This window comes from Erinaceus europaeus, chromosome 1, assembly GCF_950295315.1.
Source record: "Erinaceus europaeus chromosome 1, mEriEur2.1, whole genome shotgun sequence".
NCBI classification, from domain to species: Eukaryota; Metazoa; Chordata; class Mammalia; order Eulipotyphla; family Erinaceidae; genus Erinaceus; species Erinaceus europaeus.
This window is the reverse complement of record NC_080162.1, coordinates 32799018-32819344: the sequence shown is the minus strand read 5'-3', so window position 1 is coordinate 32819344 and position 20327 is coordinate 32799018. Positions and strand designations below refer to the sequence as shown.

At 44.5% G+C, this 20327-nt stretch overlaps 1 protein-coding gene across 2 annotated transcripts in view; it reads left to right on the top strand.

The window, feature by feature from the left end:
* The window catches only part of OSBPL2 (oxysterol binding protein like 2), a 68084-nt gene that overhangs the window by 27157 nt on the left and 20600 nt on the right, over window positions 1–20327 (top strand). Inside the window, exons 2-4 of one of the 2 annotated variants that reach the window (XM_007520307.3) lie at window positions 9597–9758; window positions 14330–14438; window positions 16497–16572. In XM_007520307.3, the coding sequence (XP_007520369.1) occupies window positions 9722–9758; window positions 14330–14438; window positions 16497–16572 (222 nt within the window). In that variant the 5' untranslated portion in view covers window positions 9597–9721. Of the gene's footprint in view, window positions 1–9596; window positions 9759–14293; window positions 14439–16496; window positions 16573–20327 lie in introns of both variants that reach the window. The other variant, XM_007520306.3, reaches the window with a different exon arrangement.

The following is a 20327-nucleotide window of genomic DNA, read 5'->3' as shown; positions in this document are numbered from 1 at the left end:
CCGAAGTGAAGCGCTGGCAAGATAGTGAGGTGCGGAAGAAGAAGGGCTTTTATAGGAGCAGCTTTCACGAGAATGGGAAGGGGGAGGAGTAACCATAGCACTCCAGGATAGGGTAATAACTCTCGTGAGAATGGGAGGGGGGAGGAGTGACCAAAGCACTCCAAATATCGCGGGGAAATAGACAATGCCCTGAGGGCACAACATGGCGAAACAGGCACTCCGAGAATGTCCCAACTCTTGAAACAGGCACTCCGAGAATGTCCCAACTCTCGCAGGAACTAGCAGTAGCCTGAGGTGACAACATGGCAGATGTGACTGCATCTGCACACTTTCCCAGCATCTCCCCCTTTCCTTTTATCTAATGCCCAGGGCAACAGTGTGTAAAGTCTATGAACTACTCAGGGTCAGTCTATGAAAAACCAGCAACGTGAAGGGAAGGAAGCTGCTGTAAAATTGTCTAAAGTGTCCAAAGGGTATACCAGCAAGTCCGATAGAAGTCTCAGTCCAAAGTAGGCGACTAGGGGGAGAAATGGCAGGGGATGAAATGCTGCATGAGGAAGGTCAGCCTCTGGAATTCTGCTTTTCTGTAGAGAGTGAGCTGGAACTGCCAAAACGTGACAGGTCAAAGCAGAAACAGGAAAGGCAGACAGGCAGTAAAAAAAGTTCTGTCCTTGGAGTCTGTGAATCAGGTTCTTCAGATCGCTTCAGGTGACATCTAGGGTTTCGGGGGGGTTGTGCCACTGTAGTCGTGCCATCTAGTGGGTGATGTCAAGGTGTGCAGGGGTCCAGATGGTTTTTTCCGGGATTCCTGTGGAAGAAACACAAACAATCTGCTTCTCGTGGTTAGCAGGGCATCTGATTTGAATGCTTTATAGAAAAAGAGGTTTGGTGCCTTAGCCAACTGAGTATTGGGGGATGTATCTTTCCTATTCATTTATTATTATTATTTTATATTATTTGTCATGGTAGTCAGCCGTTATCTGGAAGGTCCTGGGTGATTCATGGGGAAAAAGAACTTATCTTTTAACAAGGACTCTAAGGTGTAGGGAAGCGGGATCTTTTTTTTTGGGGGGGGGGTATTTTGCCTTTTGTTGCCCTAGTTGTTTTATTGTTGTAATTATATTGTTGTTGTTACTGATATTGTGGTTGTTGGATAGAACAGAGAGAAATGGAGAGAGGAGGGGAAGACAGAGGAGAGAAAGAGACACCTGCAGACCTGCTTCACCGCCTGTGAAGCGATTCCCCTGCAGGTGAGGAGCCAGGGGCTCAAACTGGGATCCTCAAGCCGGTTCTTGCACTTAGCGCCACCTGCGCTAAACCCACTGTGCCACCGCCCGATTCCCAGGAACTATCTTTTAACATAAACTCTATGGCCATGCCAATAGCAACCTTGAGGGCACATGTTTTGATGTTTGGCGGACTTTGTTTTGTGGCAGGGTGGACTGTGCCTGTCTTAGGTTGGGGATCAGCCTTCCATCTTACCCGTCATTGGAACACCTGGTCATTTTTGCCCAGTAGTACCAGGTGGCCTGTCTTAGGTTGATTGGATAGCGCTAGTTTCCCTTTTACCCATCATTGGCTAGCCAGTCCTCTACATGGTGGATGTTCTGATGGAGGGGGGCAAATCCTCCACAGCAACTCAATATTCTGCCATGTTCAGCCTAAGATAGTGAGTTTGTATAGGTTGTATCTTTATGGCATCAATCTGTTGTTGCAAAAAGGCCATGAGCTTATTAAAAATTATAGGACCGTGGTCTGGGAGGTGTCGCAGTGGATAAGGCGTTAGACTCTCAAGCGTGAGGTCCCAAGTTCGATCCCTGGCAGCATATGTACCAGAAAGATATCTGGTTCTTTCTCTCTCCTCCTCTCTTTCTCATTAATAAATAAATTAAAATGTTAAAAAAAAAGAATTATAGGATCTATTGTGAGCAGAAGTAAAACAAGCTAGGGTCCCACAACTAAGGGTAGACAGGTAAGGAAGGGGGAGTGTATCCATTGGTATGAAGAGGTAGGATCATATCTCAAGTCTAAGGGAAGCAGTCAGTGGATGTGATGTCTAGGGGAACAGCCATTTGTCTTTGGGGGTAATAAAGGATGTCTGTGGCACGGGTGATGTATAAAGGGAAACATCTTTAAATTGTTGGCTGACAAAGGCATGGCTTATGGCTTATGGTGGCAAGACAAGATACCCCAGTTAAGTTTACAAGAATATGTGAATGTTGTTAATTTACATAGGTTGTGTATGGAGGAACTTTTTATAGTTTAATACCTTACCATATGAACAGATGATTCTTCATATGAAGGCTTGATAGCTGCACTCACTCACTTGTGAAAAAAAAAAACTTGTAACAAGTTAGAGGTTTACTATAATTGATACCTCGATGATTATAATTGGTTTGAATATCTTTATGATTTTGTTAAAAGGTCATCTAATGTGACCTCCTGTAGCAGTCTCTACAGCAGGATCTTTGGACCAATTATAGTTAAAATATATATATTGATTTTTAACCATTTTTACTTTGGAGTATAAACAGACTCAGGTTACTTAGAGAGTTAACGTATGTTAGTGACAATGGTTTTAACATTTGTAGTGTCAGATTGATGCCAGATCTGTTGTGGATTAATTTCCACAAAATAATTTACAGGGCACTTTTGTGGGACCTCCAAAAGCATCCTGTATACAGAATTTACATTTTAGTATTGGGGATATATTGTCATGTTAACTATTTAGACTTTACCTTAAATAGTAACTTTAGCAAATTAACTTTACCTTTCCTAGTAGTGATATAGCTTCAAGGTTACACTTTTAACCGTTAAGTTAATGTTTTACCAAACTTGAAACATACATATAAATATTTAGTTATAACACACAGGAGGAAAAAAAAACTTTTGTTATAAAAACATATCACTAAAAAAAGAAACAAATTTATATCTGTCATTACTCACACAGTTTAAGACTAAACATTTACATATATACCAAAACTTATATATAAAATCAAAAGAGAGAAAAAAAATTTTTTGGAATTTTTCTGGATGTCTCCAGAAATTTTGGCTGCATCCAGCATTTTTATATAAAATATAAAATTACCTTATAGAGTACTCTGTGCAGATGGGTCATGCAAAAAATTTTTGGTCATTCAACACACTCACAAAACACAACTGGCCAGTCATAACATAAGATATTCAGGGGAGGGGTAGGAGAGAGGGCTCTGTGAGCCAACTTTTGTAGATTCTGCCATGTCATATTATGGATCCTGGGATGTATCCTGCGGCTAGTCCTCTTGTATTTCTTGTTCTTCAGGGAGAACAGTGCCATCATGAGGGTATTGTCGGACATGGCGGGCAGGAACCCAGACAGGTTTAGAGTAATTATGTGGGAAAATACATGCAAAATCTCTTCCCATGGTCAATAGAGGGTCAGGCCCTTTCCAAATTTTATCAACTGGGTCTTTCCATTTGACCTTAATAGATGGGAGAGTAGATGGTGTTTGCCAGTGAAGAATAATAAGAGGTAAGTCTGAGTTATTGTAAATATTAAAGAGATTTAACGTAGTTAAGGCTTTTGCTAGCTGGATATTGGGGGGGGTACATTCCTCCTTTATCTTTATTTAATTGAGCCTTAAGGGTTTGATGGGCCCTCTCGACAATGCCTTGTCCCTGTGGATTATAGGGAATGCCTGTGGTATGAGTAATGTTCCAGAGGGAACAAAAATCTTTAAATTGTTTGCTGGTAAACATGGGTCCATTGTCAGTTTTCAGCTGAAGAGGTAAGCCTATCACAGCAAAACAGGAGAGCAAATGGCTTATAAGCTTTTTAGAGCTTTCTCCTGTCTGAGCTGTTGCCCACATAAATTTAGAAAAGGTATCAATTGAGACAAACACATATTTTTGTTTGCCAAAGTTTGGTATGTGGGTGACATCAATTTGCCAAATAGCATTAGCTTTTAAGCCTCAGGGGTTAACACCAAGAGTCTGAATAGCAGGTGTTTTTATGAGACTTGCACAGGAAGAGCATGTAGCTAGGATATGTTTTAACTGTGGTAAAGGAACATCAGGAAATCGAGCTCGGTGGCCTTTAAGATTAACATGGGTTAGAGAATGGAAATCAGCAGGATCAGAGACAGAGACTAGGAGAGCTCCTGTGGAGGCAAGGTGGTCAGCTGCAGCATTCCCTTCGGACAGGGCACCAGGAAGACGGCTGTGGGAATGAAGGTGCTGAATATATAGTGGTTGGGTTCGAGAAGAGAGCATAGAGGCGATTTGAATCAAGAGAGGGGAAAGTGGGTTGTCATCAATTTTCACATAGGAATGAGCAAGCCATGGAAGTAAGTTAACAGTATACACACTGTCAGAAAAAAAGGTTGAAGGATTCTGGTACAGCTTTTAATGCAAGGAAAACAGCATAAAGTCCTTTGTACTGAGGGGAATTCTCAGGAAGCTCAGTAAAGAGAGGTTTAGGGGGTTGTTTGTCTGGGTAATATATAAGGGCAGCAGCTCCCTTTTTTCCACCATCAGTGAAGACTGTAGGAGCAGAAGGAATGGACTCTCGAGAGAAAAGTTTAGGTGCTAGTAGAGGCAAAAGAGGTAAAGAAGCTATCAATTTATTAGAAGGAAAATGGTTATCTATTTTTCCTGGAAACCCCACGAAGCTTATGGCAAAGCAGGAATGATGGCGTATGAGCCACTCTGTATCTGTGAGAGAAAAGGGCAGAATAATCAAATCTGGTTCTTTCCCTAAGACCTGCACAGACCTATTTCTTCCTTGGCGAACCATGAATGCTAATGCATCTGTCTCAGTGAGGAGTCTTGGAGCTCCACATACTGGCGTGTGAAGCCACTCGAGAACCCCATGGTTCTGCCACAATGCCCCTACTACTGTGGGGGTGGAGTTAAAGATTAGAAGGTTTACCGGAGAGGAGGGGGAGAATCGAACAAGGTGCATGTCCTGGAGGGCCTGGTTAACCCTTTCCAGTGCCAAGGAGGCCTCGGGAATTAACCTACGTTTTAAGGAGGGCTGTTTGTTTCCTTTTAACAGGTCAAACAGTGGTTGGAGGCAGCTTGTAGGCAGATAAAGATACTGCCTAAGCCAATTTAAATTTCCAAGAAAACTTTGTAAAGAAGCAAGAGTGAGGTTAGAAGGAAAAGTAGCACTAGGTTTTAAGGGACAAATTTGCATTAGAGAAATCTCTGAACCTAAAAAAGATATTGGAGGAATTAGCTGTATCTTCTCAGGAGCCACATTAAGGCTGCTTTTCTTTAATGCAGGAATGAGAAAATCACGTAGGGCACAGAGATCTGTATCTGATTTTCCCCATATTAAGACGTCATCCATGTAATGAAAAACATTAAGGCCCTTATGGATATATGGGACAAGGGCAGATTTAACAGCCTCTTGACAAATTGTAGGACTATTGGCCATGCCCTGGGGCAGCACCACCCATTCAAATCTATCGGCAGGGCTGGCATTATTAATAGAAGGAACAGAGAAGGCAAAACATTTACAATCTTGCGGATGCAAGGGAATAGAGAAAAAATAATCTTGTATATCAGTAGCTATGATTGGAATTCCTGTGGGAATTGCAGAAGCAAGAGGCAAACCCCTTTGGGGGGAGCCCCAGACCTGCATGGTTTTATTAACCATACAGAGATCTTGGAGGAGGCGCCATTTTCCTGAGCGCTTTTTAATCACAAAGACAGTTGTATTCCATGGGCTTCGAGAATGACGAATGTGTCCCAAGGACAACTGCTCTCGGACGAGCTCTTTTAAAATTTCTAGCTTATCCCTAGGTAAAGGCCACTGTTCCACCCAGACAGGCTCATTAGAAAGCCAGGCTAAGCGGGGAGTTTGTATACGAACAGTGGCAGTTAGTATTGGGGGTGCTGATTAGATCTGGTCTCACAGGAGCGGGTGTTACGCTCTGCAGAGGCATCTGTGGATATCCTAACATCAAGACATTCCAGAAGATCTCTGCCCAATAGGTTGGTGCTAATATCAGCTACCAGAGGGCGAAAGTGTCTGGTAGAACCTTCCAGGTCTTCCCACATGAGCGAATCTCATGTGAGAAATGATTGGGTCACCCCTCCAACCCTGTGTATATGGGGTCCTGGAGGAGTTCCCAATTTTGGGGAACCTCTGCTTGCTTTAAAATAATCTTTTCTGCCCCCGTGTCAATCAAAAACTTAAAAAGAATATTGCCAATCCTTACTGTCATAGTAGGGTGACCGTGTTCTAAAACAGGAGTGGTCCACAAAATCTCAGGCCCCGAATTTGTACCATTCAGGGGCGTGCCATCTTTATGAAATTTGGACCAATAATCTCTCTTCCAATTAAACCCTCTACGACATCTGGGACAAATTGTCCGAGGTTTTGAGCTCCATGACTGAAAGCGGGGTTGCCCTGACTGGAGGCGGGGTTGCCCTGACTGGAGGCGTGGTCACAGCTTATCTGGACATTGGTTACGCCAGTGCCCTTGGCCATTGCACTGAAAGCAGGCCCCATTTTGATTACGTGAGGTAATTGCATAAACCTGTGTCGTAGCGGGTGCCCCATAATTGCCTGATGTAAGTTCCTGTGTCGCTTAAATCCAATTATCTGGGTGTAGGTGTTTAAGACTAAGGCATGCCTGATGGAATTGTGGTATCATGCCATCCCAGACAACAGAACGCAGGAGGAAAGAGAGGATTTCAGGATTATAAACCTTTCTCTCTAAGGTTTGCCTCACCCTTGAGATGAAATTCGCTAAGGATTCATCAGTGTTTTGGCGAAGAGAGTTAATAGGGACTGAGGCCTCTACTGTGGTTGGGGTTAACCTTTCCCATGCTTGTGTTGCGCAGATGCATAACTGTTCAAAATAACCGGTTGGAAACTTGGCTTCTGCCTGCTGAGTTCCAGTTTCAAACTCTCCTACTCCAAACAATGCATCAAAATTCCATACTATCTGTTTGTTACTATTTTCCTGCGATTGTCTAGAGCATTCGTCGCGGAAGCATGCCTTCCATTGTAGATAGAGGGGGTCTGGCAATGCATCACAAACCAGGTCTTTCCATTCCTGGGGTGTATTTAGATGCTGGTAAAAACTCCTTAAAATGGACTTGGTCCATGAAGCGTGAAAACTGTCCTCCTTCACGGCTTGTCTGAGTGCTCTGAGCTCTTTGGAGGAGTAAGGGTGCCACACCTGAGGGTTTTGTCTATTGGGGGCCATATTTACCGGGAAGGTGTGGACTTGGTCTGATGACGCGGGGGAAAGAGTTACAGAAGTGGAAGCTGCCATAGTGGCTACAGGGGAAACTGAGCGCGTATCTACAGGGACGGAGCTCTTGGGACAGACTGCAAAAGATTTAAGGTCTCTAAACGCTGAAAACATATCCTTTAACTGCTGTATCTCCACCACAAGGTCTCTTAATGATGAGGTATCAGCAGGGGGAGGGGTGGAAGTGGAAACCTCAGGGTCTTTTAATGATGAGGTATCAGCAGGGGGCGGGATCGAAGCAGAAACCTCAGGATCTCTTAGTGATGAGGTATCAGCAGGGGGCGGGGTTAGAGAACCGGAAGCCTCAGGGGAAGCCGAAACCGTGGCAGCTGGGGGCGGGGTCAAAGGAGGAGTGTCCGAACATGTGTACGTGTCTGTGGGGACGGAAGTTTTGGGACTAGCTGTTGATCACTTAGGGCATCTTAAGCACATATGCTTTAACTCTCGTATCTCAGCCTCAAGGTCACTTATCCTCATGGCAGACCACGTTGTACGTACATATCTTGTAAGTAGTGATTATAGCTATGAGAACCCACAGTGTAGCAAAAATTAAAGTGTCTCTGAGAGCAAGAACCTGTCCCAGGAGAGAAGGAGATAATGTCTGGGACACCTCCTCATAAAACGAAAAAAATCTCATGGTGAGAGGAAATGCAGGGCCACAGAGTCAGGCAGCTGCCACTTACCTGTGTCTGGGCGACTTTTCTGGACCTCAGGCCGGGCGTGAGTGCGGGACACGTTGGGCGCCAGATGTTGTTGTGTGCCGCGGAGAAGAGAGAGAGAAGGTCCGGAGCGAAGAGGGAACACAAATCTTTATTTGCGCTGGCACCTCAGAGTTGGGTGCTAGAGAAACAGGTTGGGCCATGTGGAGGTAGTGAATATGGCCACCTCACACAGTAACCTTTCCTGCGTCTGAACACCGAAGTGAAGCGCTGGCAAGATAGTGAGGTGCGGAAGAAGAAGGGCTTTTATAGGAACAGCTTTCACAAGAATGGGAAGGGGGAGGAGTAACCATAGCACTCCGGGATAGGATAATAACTTTCGTGAGAATGGGAGGGGGGAGGAGTGACCAAAGCACTCCAAATATTGCAGGGAAATAGACAATGCCCTGAGGGCACAACATGGCGAAACAGGCACTCCGAGAATGTCCCAACTCTCGCAGGAACTAGCAGTAGCCTGAGGTGACAACATGGCAGATGTGACTGCATCTGCACAATTTCCCAGCACCCAGGTGCCCAGCAGCTGCTCTAAGGACAGGGCGCATGCTCCTCCCTTGGGATCTTCCTGCTCCCCTGTCTCACAGAATTGGAGAAAGATACTGGGTTCTATCTTCATATCATCATCCATGCCGCCCCCTGCACCCAGCACTGCTTAGTTCTGGCTTGGTGGTGCTGTGCTAGGAATCAAACTTGGGACCTTGGAGCCTCAGGCAGGAAAATATAAGTATTTTGCATAACCATTATGCTATTCTCCTAGCCCAGTCCATGGTTCCTGATAAAATGTGTTTTTTTTTCCTTCTTCTCTATCTCTCCATTTCTTTCTTTCTTTCTCTCTCCTTTTCTTCTTCTTTTGTTTTGTTTTATTTATTTAGAAAACTGCCTTTATTCTGCTAGTCGTTGGAAGAGTTAACTGAGGCACTAATTAGTCCTGAGCCTGGCAGTAGAATTTGCTTATTTTCACTGAAAGCCAAACCTTTGGGACAAAGTTTTACTTTAGTCTCTTACCTTTTTCCAAACTGCTCTTCATGATGGGAGAAGTTAATATGCATGAACTCTACCAAAATAACCTAGATAGAATAATTTTGAGTGAGTTGATTTCCGTTTATGCTGGTTAACAGCTAACTTATCTGACAGCAGTATAATTTTCTAGAATTGAAAAATAGGTTGATATAAAAATCAGCATCTTAACATAATTTCCCATCTGTTTATAACCACCTTTGTAGTTTCTGATAACAGTTTTCAGTGACCACCAGCAGGACTTGTGGCATGTGCTAGGACCCCAGATGAGTGAATGACTATCTTGCTTAAAGTAACCTACCTCTTAAACTGTCCATGTGACTTACCCCAAATTAGTCTTCCTACCCTCTTTTTTTTTTAGTACAATTATAGATAATGACTTTTAAAAATAACTCTCCTGATGATTACTAATTGATCTGTTATTCTCTGATGTATGTTTCTATTAATATTTCCTCTCATGTATACTTTTTTAAATCATGCATTTATTATAAGACAATTCATCTTATTCTTTCGCCTAGATCTAATTGAGATTAATTTCAAGAATGGTGATGAGTATTTTCAGACTATCATACTTCTGGAAGTTAAGTGTGCCACCAATGTTTTCTCCCTTTAGATCTCCAGTGCTGATTGGATTTGCACCCACAGCTCACAGTTAAGGTTATTTGCACTATCAATGTAGCTCCAGGCGATGATTCAGTAGAGAGCCCACCAGACAGACTGGGAGCTGGCTGCTGGAGGATGGACTGCGAGGAGGAATTCTTTGATGCTGTCACAGGTGAGTTGGGAGAGGAGGGGCTCACTGTAGGGGACTTCAATGAACCCCACCTTGATCCAGTTTCAGACTCAGCCATTAGGATGTGAGGGGATGTAGTATTGCCTTCCGGGGTAGAGGTGTGGTATGGTCCTGGCCATATCCCCTACCCCAAGTTTGCAGGGCAAGCCTGACTTTGAACGACAGGAGATAATAGGACAGGACAGCTGAATTTCTAGTCTTTAAAAGAGTTGACCTAGAGGCCAAGTAGTGGCACAACTAGTAGTATACAAGTTACCATGTGTGAGGATCCATGTTCAAGGTCCCACCTGTAAGGGGGGGGAAGAAGCTTCATGAAGAGTGGATATGGCTGCGGGTCTCTCTCTCTCTCTCTCTCTCTCTGCCTTCTCCCTATTGCTCTCTATCATAATAGAAAAGAAAAGGGGGGGTTAACAGGATGGAACCTGGGAGCAGTGGATTCATAATTTAGGCACTGAACACCACTGATAAACCTGGTAGATGAGAAACAAAATCAACCTGAGTATAAATTTTTTTATAAATTACTTTTTTTCACTTTCCTTTTTTAAATATTTATTTATTCATTCCCTTTTGTTGCCCTTTTTTATTGTTGTAGTTATTGATGCCATTGTTGTTGGATAGAACAGAGAGGAATGGAGAGAGAAGGGGAAGACAGAGATGGGGAGAGAAAGACACCTGCAGACCTGCTTCACTGCTTGTGAAGCAACTCCCCTGCAGGTGAGGAGCCGGGGGCTCGAACTGGGATCCTTATGCTGGGCCTTGTGCTTTGCACCATGTGTGCTTAACCTGCTGTGCTATTGCCTGACTCCCGAGTATAAATACTTTTATTTGAATACTAAGAAATAATTAATATTATTATATTCTTTATGCTTCATGGTCAAACACTTATTGTTCTTTTTTGCAACTATGTCTGGCTTTGCATTGCTTAAAGATTGCCAAAAAACTTGGTTTACTTTCATAGCAGCTTTTAATATCTCAGTTTGCTTTTCACATGACTATTTGGAGTTGGGGGTAAGCATTCTTAGTTTAGAAGACAGTGGTGATGTTAATTGAGAATTGTTTGGAATGTGTGTGTGTGTGTGTGTGTGTGTGTGTGTGTGTGTGTGTGTGTGTGAGTGTGCTTGCATATACAAGGTCAGGGAAGGATAGCCTGGGATGGATATATGCACTTTTGCTTAGATCAGCCCCTGTCCCCATCACTGGCAAAAAATGGCCCTACACCATATGCAGCAGGTACCATGACCTGGTGAGACCTGGAAACTAAGATTCCTGATGGCCATTTCTGCTTCTTCCTCAATCCCTACCTGGCAACATTGAGAATATTAACGTTTTCTTTTCTGTGAAGGAGTATTATTGGTCACAAGGGACTTCAGAAGACTATTCTAGTCCTTTTTCTCCTCCTACTGTATAGAAATATAAAAATAGCAACTTTGAACTGCTGCAGCCAGATTTTTTTTTAGTGGTGATCTTTCTAAAGCAGAAGGCCCACTGCTGTAGCTATTGCCACTGTGACGGTACCCAGTACTACAAAACGATCTTCCTGGTGGCTGGAACTGTCTCCCCCTCCTCAGGATATGTTTTGATGTCCCTGTCAGACATCTCTGGTGCCTGTCAGGATGCTTACCAGAATCAGAGTTCTTCAACCATGTGTCCCTCTCCCCACCACAACCTTGTTTGTGGGTTCTGACATTGTACTATATAGTAGACTAGCAGCCTAAGATTGTTAAGTCTTACCCAGAACCCATACAGGAAAAGATCTCAGCTCCTTACTGATTCTGTGGTGAGATTGTTAAGTCATAGCTGATATGCTCCATGTAGCACATTTGGTCTGTATAACCTGTCCAATCACCAGTGGTAGCTTACAGTTGAATCCTACTACATGGAGTGGTTGTTGGGGAACAATGCCTGGCCTAGCCTTCTCTCCAGGGGCTCATGGGAAGTTACCTTTCACTGGGAACTGGTGGACCCCTTCCCTAACATCTCTGCACTGTTCCCAGACGTGTTGCCCCAGGGGGCACATAGGTTTGTCATGTGAGGTTGCAGTGAGCTTCCTTTCCCCTCTCTCTGCCTTAATGTCCATAACATTGCTCTCTTTGTACCATCATTTAGAAAGCAGTTAAACAGGAGTCGGGCAGTAGCACAACAGGTTAAGCGCACATGGTGCAAAGTGCAAGGACTAGTGTAAGGCTCCCGGTTCTAGCCCCCGGCTCCCCACCTATAGGGGAGTCACTTCACAGGTGGTGAAGCAGGTCTGCAGGTGTCTATCTTTCTCTCCCCCTCTCTTTCTTCCCCTCCTCTCTCCATTTCTCTCTGTCCTATCCAACAACGACGACATCAATAACAACAACAATAATAACTACAACAACAATGAAAAACAGCAAGGGCAACAAAAGGGAAAATAAATAAATATTAAAAAAATTTTTTAAAGCAGCTAAACTAGCAGTCATTAAGTGGAGAACTTTAGCAGGTAACAACTTCCTCTAGGAATCAATACATTAGCATGAGAGCTTTTCATGTATACATGAAATACAGATAAAGGGATGCAGGCTGGCCAGGTGAGAGTGAGCTCTGAAAGGCCACTTCACAGGTGAGCTCCACTTCCTCAAGGCCTATATATATATTTTTAAATTAATTAATTTATTTAATTTATTTATTCCCTTTTGTTGCCCTTGTTGTTTTAAGGCCTATATTTTCTACAGTACAAATGCAGATCCTCCCCAGCACTCAGTTCACAGTTGGTCCTTTACCAGCTGCCCATCACCTCCTTGGTGACTGTTTCTTGACTTGTCTGTTCTAATAAACTTTAGCCTTGAGTCTTCTGTGTGTCTGACCACCATTATTAGCCAAAACTACATCAGTATCCACAGTGCTATCTCCTCAGCCCTACAGGTTCATTAAATTTTTTTCATCGTCTTTATTTGGTAGAGACCGCCAGAAATTGAGAGGAAGGGAGAGACAGAGAGTGAGAGAAGCAGAGAGAGATCTGCAGCACTGCTTCACCACTTGTGAAACTTTCCCCCTGAAGGTGGGGATTGGGGGTTTGAACCTGGGTCCTGGGTGCACATTGTAACGTGCACTTAACAAGATGTGCCACCACCCAGCCCCTAAAGGTTCTTTTTTTTTTTTTTTTTTTTTTTTTTTGCCTCCAGGAGTATCACTGGGGCTCGATGACTGCACTATGAACCCACTGCTCCTGGTGGCCATATTTATGTCCATTGTTGTTAGAGGTTCATTTTTAATACATCTTTTCAAAATCATTTTGTGATCTCACTGCAACATTTTGTCAATCTGTCCATATGAAGGAAAGTTTTTTTGTTTTTTTTTAACCAGAGCACTTTTCATCTCTGACTTATGGTGGTGGCGGGGGTGAGGGGGGTTGGGGGAATATTGAACCTTGAACCTGGGACTTTGGAGCCTCAGGCATGAGAGTCTGTTTGCATAACCATTATGCTATCTACCCTCCGCCCAGGAAAGTGGTTTATGTTCATTCCCAGGGAACCTTAGAGAAGATCTGTGTGTGTCTTGGGTCTGATAGCTGTCCTTCTGACCTTGGCTCCTTCCCTTCTCCTTCTCCTTGTTCTGGGAGCTCTAAGTCCTCCCTGAAATATTCCAGTTTGGATCTGACTGCCAGCAAGCTGGTAGCCCCTTACTCTGCCTGGCCAAGTTTGCCCAAGTTCTGACTTGCTGTGGAACAGAGTGTGCTAGGTGAATTGCACTGGCTGAAGTGAAGAGCAGATTTTTCTCTTTACCCATGTATAGACAAGTGTCCCGGTGGCAGGTCAGGTTCATGGCCTTTGGTGGGACTCTAAGGCAGGTGTTGGGTTTTCTGGGAGAGCCAGCTTGATTGTGACCCACCCCCACTGTCACTCCCACCAAGTTCAGTCTCTCAGAGCTGTCCATAGATTGTGTACTTTGATGCAGACCAAACCCTTAGCATTACTGTTACTGTTTGCTGGTTTGAGATCCTCACAGTGAGCTGCCTGGTGAATTTTCTTCTTGTGCCAACTTTCACAAGTTATATTTTAGAACCAAATGAAGAGCCTGCCCATAAATCTATTACAGACAGCAGATGGGTGTCTGGAGATGGGTATGCATGCGGGGAGGGGAGGGAGGGTTGACTACCCAGAGGATGATTAAATGACAATAACTTCTGTTCTCAGACTGGGGTGGCACACAGCCTGACTCAGGGACTGTGGAGTGCTTGCTATTCATGTCAGAATGGGTGCTTTTTTATGGGAAGCTCCTAGTGTACTACTGCACCCTCTGCCCAACCCTTGCTTCTTGGGATTCAGTTAGTTATACTGAAATGTGTCCCTCAAAAACAATTTAGAAAAAAAAAAAGATCTGAGTGGAAGGCTATACAGAATTCACTTTTTAAGCAAATAAACTAACGGGTCATTTTTCTTTGTAAAAAAAAAAAAAACAATTTAGAGCTTCTGATATTCTGCTAGGATGCTAGGATGTCAGCTTCTCTGTGCTCCAAGTCCTATGAGAATTACCCTTTTGCTTGTCTTGTGCAGGCTTTGATTCTGATAACTCTTCTGGGGAATTTTCAGAGGCAAATCCAAGAGTCCCAGGGGTGATTCTTGTGGACACCAGCAAAAGTAATGGGATTGGAAAAGTTGGGGAGAGGCCCCCTCAAGAGAATGGAATTCAGAAGCACAGGTATGTGGCCCTACATCTATGCTTTGACTCTTCCATGTGCCTGGAGCCCCCCCAAACATGCCATCAGGGCTTTGTTAGCTCTCAGTCCTCAGCTGACGACATCCTGCCCAGCATCACTGGGGTTGTGCCTCTGATAGAAGCCAGGACCCTACTCAGACAAAAGCTTCTGTGGACTCCATGGCCTGTGTGACTGGGGGCGGCACTTCTTCACCACTGATGCTCAATGATGACGAAGACTTTGTCCTGCCTGAATGCATGAACCCTGAGAGAGAGGGTTAGCACCTCCCTCCAGTTTCTCAAATGTTTTTGTCCCATTGCCCCATGCTGACCTCTGATCCCAAAGGTCTCTGCAGATGGTTCAGTTAATGCAGCGAGAACATGTTTTTCCTGCTCTGCCACATTCAGTTTCCACAGACAGATTCTGATAACAGTGACCTGAGTCTTCAGTGGTACAAATGAGTACATGGGCAGGACAAGCTGGGTGGAGCCTAGGGAACAGTGATGTGGAATGGTGACTTGTGCTGATCTGGATCATGCAGACCTGCCTGAGCTCTAGGCCGCATACCTCAGGTTTCTCTACCTGGAGGTCTCAGGTGCTCTCTCCAATGGGCAGCAGTGTTGTTGAGTGCTCAGTGCAAGGGCAGTCAGGGTTCTTCGAACACGGCCTGTGCTGTCACCCTCCTCAGTGCTCTGAGTCTGCTTCACTCCCTCCTTCCTCCTGGCCCCACCTGGCTGACTCTCTTTAAAATGATCTTCTCCCCACTATCCTGGCTACTCTCACTGGAACTCCCCCATAGTCCAACTCTTCTTTGCATGCTGGAACAGTGTCACTGACAAAGGAATTGTCTGAGCCACTTCCATCCTTTGAGACTCAAGACTGAAGTTGACTCTCCCAATGGCTGAACCACCACCTTCTCCCTCAGGAATTCTGTTATATATAGCCAATCTTCCCCACATTAGAACCTGTCTGCCCTGCTTCTAATGGGATCTCTTCACCTCCCTCTACTTTACTACCACCTTTCTTCCTATTTACAGATGAGGGTCATCCTGGGCCTGTCCTGAGTCTCTTCAGAGTCCTCTGCCCTCTTTTTCTCCCTCTGCTTGCTGTGGGTGTCCAGGCTGGAGAGGAGGGCTGGACACCCAGGTGGCAGGTACTGGAGAAGAGGACATGAACAACCGTGATTGTGCGCATGGCATTTCATCCCTAGTCACCATGTTCTCTTCTTCCTCCTGCCCACTAAAACCAATGCGTTCTGACCCAGCAGCCCTGATGTGCCATCCCCAAGGGGAGCTGGGGTCCTGCCTGAGTAAGAATGTGCACTGACATGTCCTGAGGGCCAGGTGTCATAGTGCAGGTGCCAGTGAGGTCCTCCTGATGCAAATGCAGAACCCTAGGTGGCTCACACTGAACTAGAAGTCAGCAGGACACTCCTTGTCACTACTGCCTTACCCCATGGGATATGCCAGGTCCAGCATGGCTTCCCAGGGTGCCCTCCTCTCTGAGGGGTACAGTGTTTCACCCCAACCTCAGATTTACAGATCTCCCTTGCCAGGTGTTCCTGATCCAGCCAGCAAGACTCAGACATGATTATGATGTCCCCCAGGTACCTGGTAGGGAGAGGGCCTCAAAAGCAAGGCATCTTGGGAAGCGAACACATGCAAAAGGGCCAAGAGCAGGACTTTCTTCCTTTCTCCTCTTGATGCCCTGCAGTCTGCCTCTGTCCCTGGTCCTACTACGGCTCCAGGCAGCCAGCACATGGCTGGCACACACCTAGCACATGGTCGGCACATGACTTCCCAGGGCCTCTCACTCTCACCTTTACCCTAGCTATGCTAGGAGAGCTGTCCTATGGCCACCACCACCTCCTAGCTCTCCTCTGAATCAGTGAAGAAGCCTTTCCTTGGGACTTTCTCACAGCCTAGTCTTTTCTCCAGGCATGCCAAAGAGAGAAATGCTTATATTAGATATAGAAACTAAAGGAAAACATGGTCATTGAATAAAAATCATTAGTTTTAGTAGATGAATCTCACCTACATTACCCTTTCACTTCTTTATAGGACATCACTACCTGCCCCCATGTTCACCAGAAGTGACTTTAGTGTGTGGAGTATATTAAAGAAGTGCATTGGTTTGGTAAGTGCAGGCTGACTCATTTGAAAACATGTTTTTAATTCTTGTGACTTTATTACACCCTACTGGTTGCAGAAAATGCACACTTCTTATTTATAAATTGCACAAAATAGTGTTACTAAAGTAGGAGGAAATATATACATAACAGGAAGAAGTAGCAGAGTTAAGTTAGTTACAAATATTAGGAAAATAATTTTTTAATATTTATTTATTTATGTATTTATTTTCCTTTTCGTTGCCCTTGTTTTTTATTGTTGTAGTTATTAATGTCATCGTTGTTAGATAGGACAGAGAGAAATGGAGAGAGGAGGGGAAGACAGAGATGGGGGAGAGAAAGATAGACACCTGTGTGGTCTGGGAGGTGGCGTAGTGGCTAAGGCACTAGACTCTCAAGCATGAGGTCCTGAGTTCAATCCCCCCGCAGCACACGTGCCAGAGTGATGTCTGTTTTTTTTTTTCTCTCTCTCTCCTTTCTCATTAATAAATAAATAAATAAAATTAAATTAAAAAAGAAAGAAAGAAAGATAGACACCTGCAGACCTGCTTCACTACCTGTGAAGCGACTCCCCTGCAGGTGGGGAGCCGGGGGCTTGAACCGGGATCCCTACACCGGTAATAATTTTTTTTACTGATCATTTTTGGGGCTTCATTATCTTGTGCTGCCTTTTTTTTTCCTCTTTATTTCTCATATATAAAGAGAGATACAAAGTGAGAAAGAAACTACAGCACTAAATCTTCGTTCAATGAGGGGGATATTGGGCTCAAACCTGGGTTGCACATGTGGAAAAATAGCACATTATTCAAGTGAACTATTTTCCTGAACCTGAAAAAATAAGTCTGTGCTTTGTGTGTGTGTGTGTCTCATTGGGTAATGAACCCAAGACCCTATGTATATATCTTATCACTGGGTGACTTTCTCATCTAAGTTTTCTGTTCTTTATTCTTTGATTGGAGAGTAGGAGATGATAGGAGAGACACCACAGCACTACTTTTCGACCCATGGAGCTCCTCTGGGTGCCATCACAATGCTCCCATGTGCTGCCAGTGCTTGAACCCAGGCCTTACACTTTCTTGAGTGAACTATCTCCTGGTGCCCATACTTCAGACTCTTGACATGGAAACATTGCATGGATTTGCACTTAGTGCATTGTTAGATGATTTTGTAGTCACTGAGTGCTTGGAATGGGAGACATCCATTGGCCATATATATATATTAGAAACACTGACAAGACCATAGGATAAGAGGGGTACAATTCCACACAGTTCCCACCACCAGAGCTCTGTGTCCCATCCCCTCCCCGATAGCTTTCCTATTCTTTACTCTCTGGGAGTATGGACCCAGGGTCATTATGGGGTGCAGAAGGTGGAAAGTCTGGCTTCTATAATTATTTCCCTGCTGAACATGGGTGTTGGCAGGTCAATCCATACTCTCAGCCTGACTCTCTCTTTCCCTAGTAGGGCAGGGTTCTGGGGAAGCGGGGTTCCAGGACACATTGAGGACAAGGCCTGTGGGGGCCCCCAAAGGGGTCCATTATGCTCTTCTGGATGGAGATGACCAGAGACAATGGAGAGAGGGATTTATTCAAGGTCTAGGCCTATCATGTCTGTTTGGGAACCTCAGACTCCCCGAATAGGGCCTCAGACGATGGGGTGGCCTGATAGTAACTAAAGAGTCATTGTTAAAGCAGTCTCTTGCTCTTATTCAGCTTTTGCAGTCCTTACTTTGATGAGGTTAGCTCTGGAGTGACCGAGGGAAGTATAATAGAAAGTAGATGAGGAGGGTATCTATGTCTAAGTAGAAACTATTTCATTAGGAACTTTATGGTGTCTTTCTGGATATATTTTGAGCCCCATCCCACCTCTCCCTGGAAGGAGATAGAGAGCACAAGTTCAGAATATGTAACACAATTAGTAGGAAATAGTATCCAGAAGCCAACTGAATTTCCTTTGTGGCCTTTCTGCACTCTGGCTTGTTGAGAGTGAGATGCAGCGGTGGGCCTGCCCCCTCACTATGCCTGGGCCACACTGGCTATGGAAGTATGTACCACTCATTCACAGAGTGCTTTCCTTCTTCCCCAATGTCTTAGCTATCTCAGTTCTCCTTTTCCCCTTCTTTTAATTGCCACCAGGGTTATTGCTGGGGCTTGGTGCCTACATGACAAATCTCCCACTCCTGATAGCTGTTCCCTCCCCCACCTCTTATTTAATTTGATGGAATTGAGAGCGGAGAGGGAGATAGGGCAGGAGAGAACAAGAGAGGTGCCTGCATCCCTGTTTCACTTCAGGTGAGGAGCAGAGGTTTGAACCTGGGTCCTCACACATGGTAACTTGTGTGCTGAATTGGATGTACCACCACCTGTCCCCATCTGTTCTTTTTTCACCATGGGAAACATTGTCATTTCTCTCCAACATTTTGAAATGATTTTAGGCTTATAGAAAAATACTGAATAGTCAGTAAATCCTGTTTCTCCTTCACCCCTCTTCACCTATCTGGAAAACTTCTTTACATGATACAGAAAATGATGGAAACTGAGGAATTCACTAAATATCACTGATAACTAAACTGTACACCTATCTCCCTTGGAGGTCCTTTGTGGGTGGATGTTGGATAAAACAACAGGTGGATACTTACAAACCAAGCCCTAGGTACTTGATGTGTGTTTGTCTCCAGGATACTGCACTCTGGCCTCTCAGCAGAAGCCTGCAACCCTGGGCAGCACCTCTGCTATGCTTGCGTGTGGGCATGTGCTTCGTGTAAATCTCTGTTGTCTTCCCAGTAGTGTGCTCAGGGGTGTTTCCTTCCAGCATTTTTACCTACTTCAGTTTTGACTGAGCAGTTTAGATTAGCAGTGTCTGGGGTTATGTGATGAGAGTGACTTACTATCTTGACCCTTTGAAGTCTAATCCCAAAGGAAGCTTTTGGCAGCCTGACAGCTGTGTGTTGCATTTCCCATGGGACTGACCATGGATGAATCCAGAGGAAAACTGAGCATAGGCACACTGTCCCCGAGGGAGCAGCCCTCTCTACCCCTGTCACAGCTGTCTTCGGCTTTACCCCTCAGAGTGCTCACCTGAAGAGGTGACACTTCTCCCTTTTTATTATCAACTGCTTGAAAAACAGCAACACTTAACATGGACAAGTTAGCATGGGCAGTTTCAGACTCTTAGAGAAAAACCAAAATCATGTGGGGATCCCATGCCACCAACACCCTCGGGTCAGGTGGAAGCCAGTCCCAGACATCATTTCATTTGTAAATATTATTTCTTATGTACCTCTAAAGGATAATATCCTTTTTCTTTGATTTCTTCCCACAACCACAATACTATTACCCTGCTTTTCAGGATAACCTGGTTCTTTAATATCATCAAAAAATCATGTGTCTACATTTTCCATTATCTTACACACTATGTTTACTATTGGACTCATTTGTGTCCCATCAGCAATTTTTCTACAAAGTGCAAGGACCGGTGTAAGGATCCAGGTTCGAGCCCTCAGCTCCTCACCTGCAGGGGAGTCCTTCACAAGTGGTGAAGCAGGTCTGCAGGTGTCTATCTTTCTCTCCTCCTCTCTGTCTTCCCCTCCTCTCTCCACTTCTGTCTGTCCTATCCAACAACAATGACATCAATAACAACAACAATAATAACTGCAACAATAAAAAACAACAAGGGCAACAAAAGGGAATACATAAATAAATAAATATAAAAAACAATATTAATACCAACAATGATAAACAACAAGGGCAACAAAAAGGAAAAAA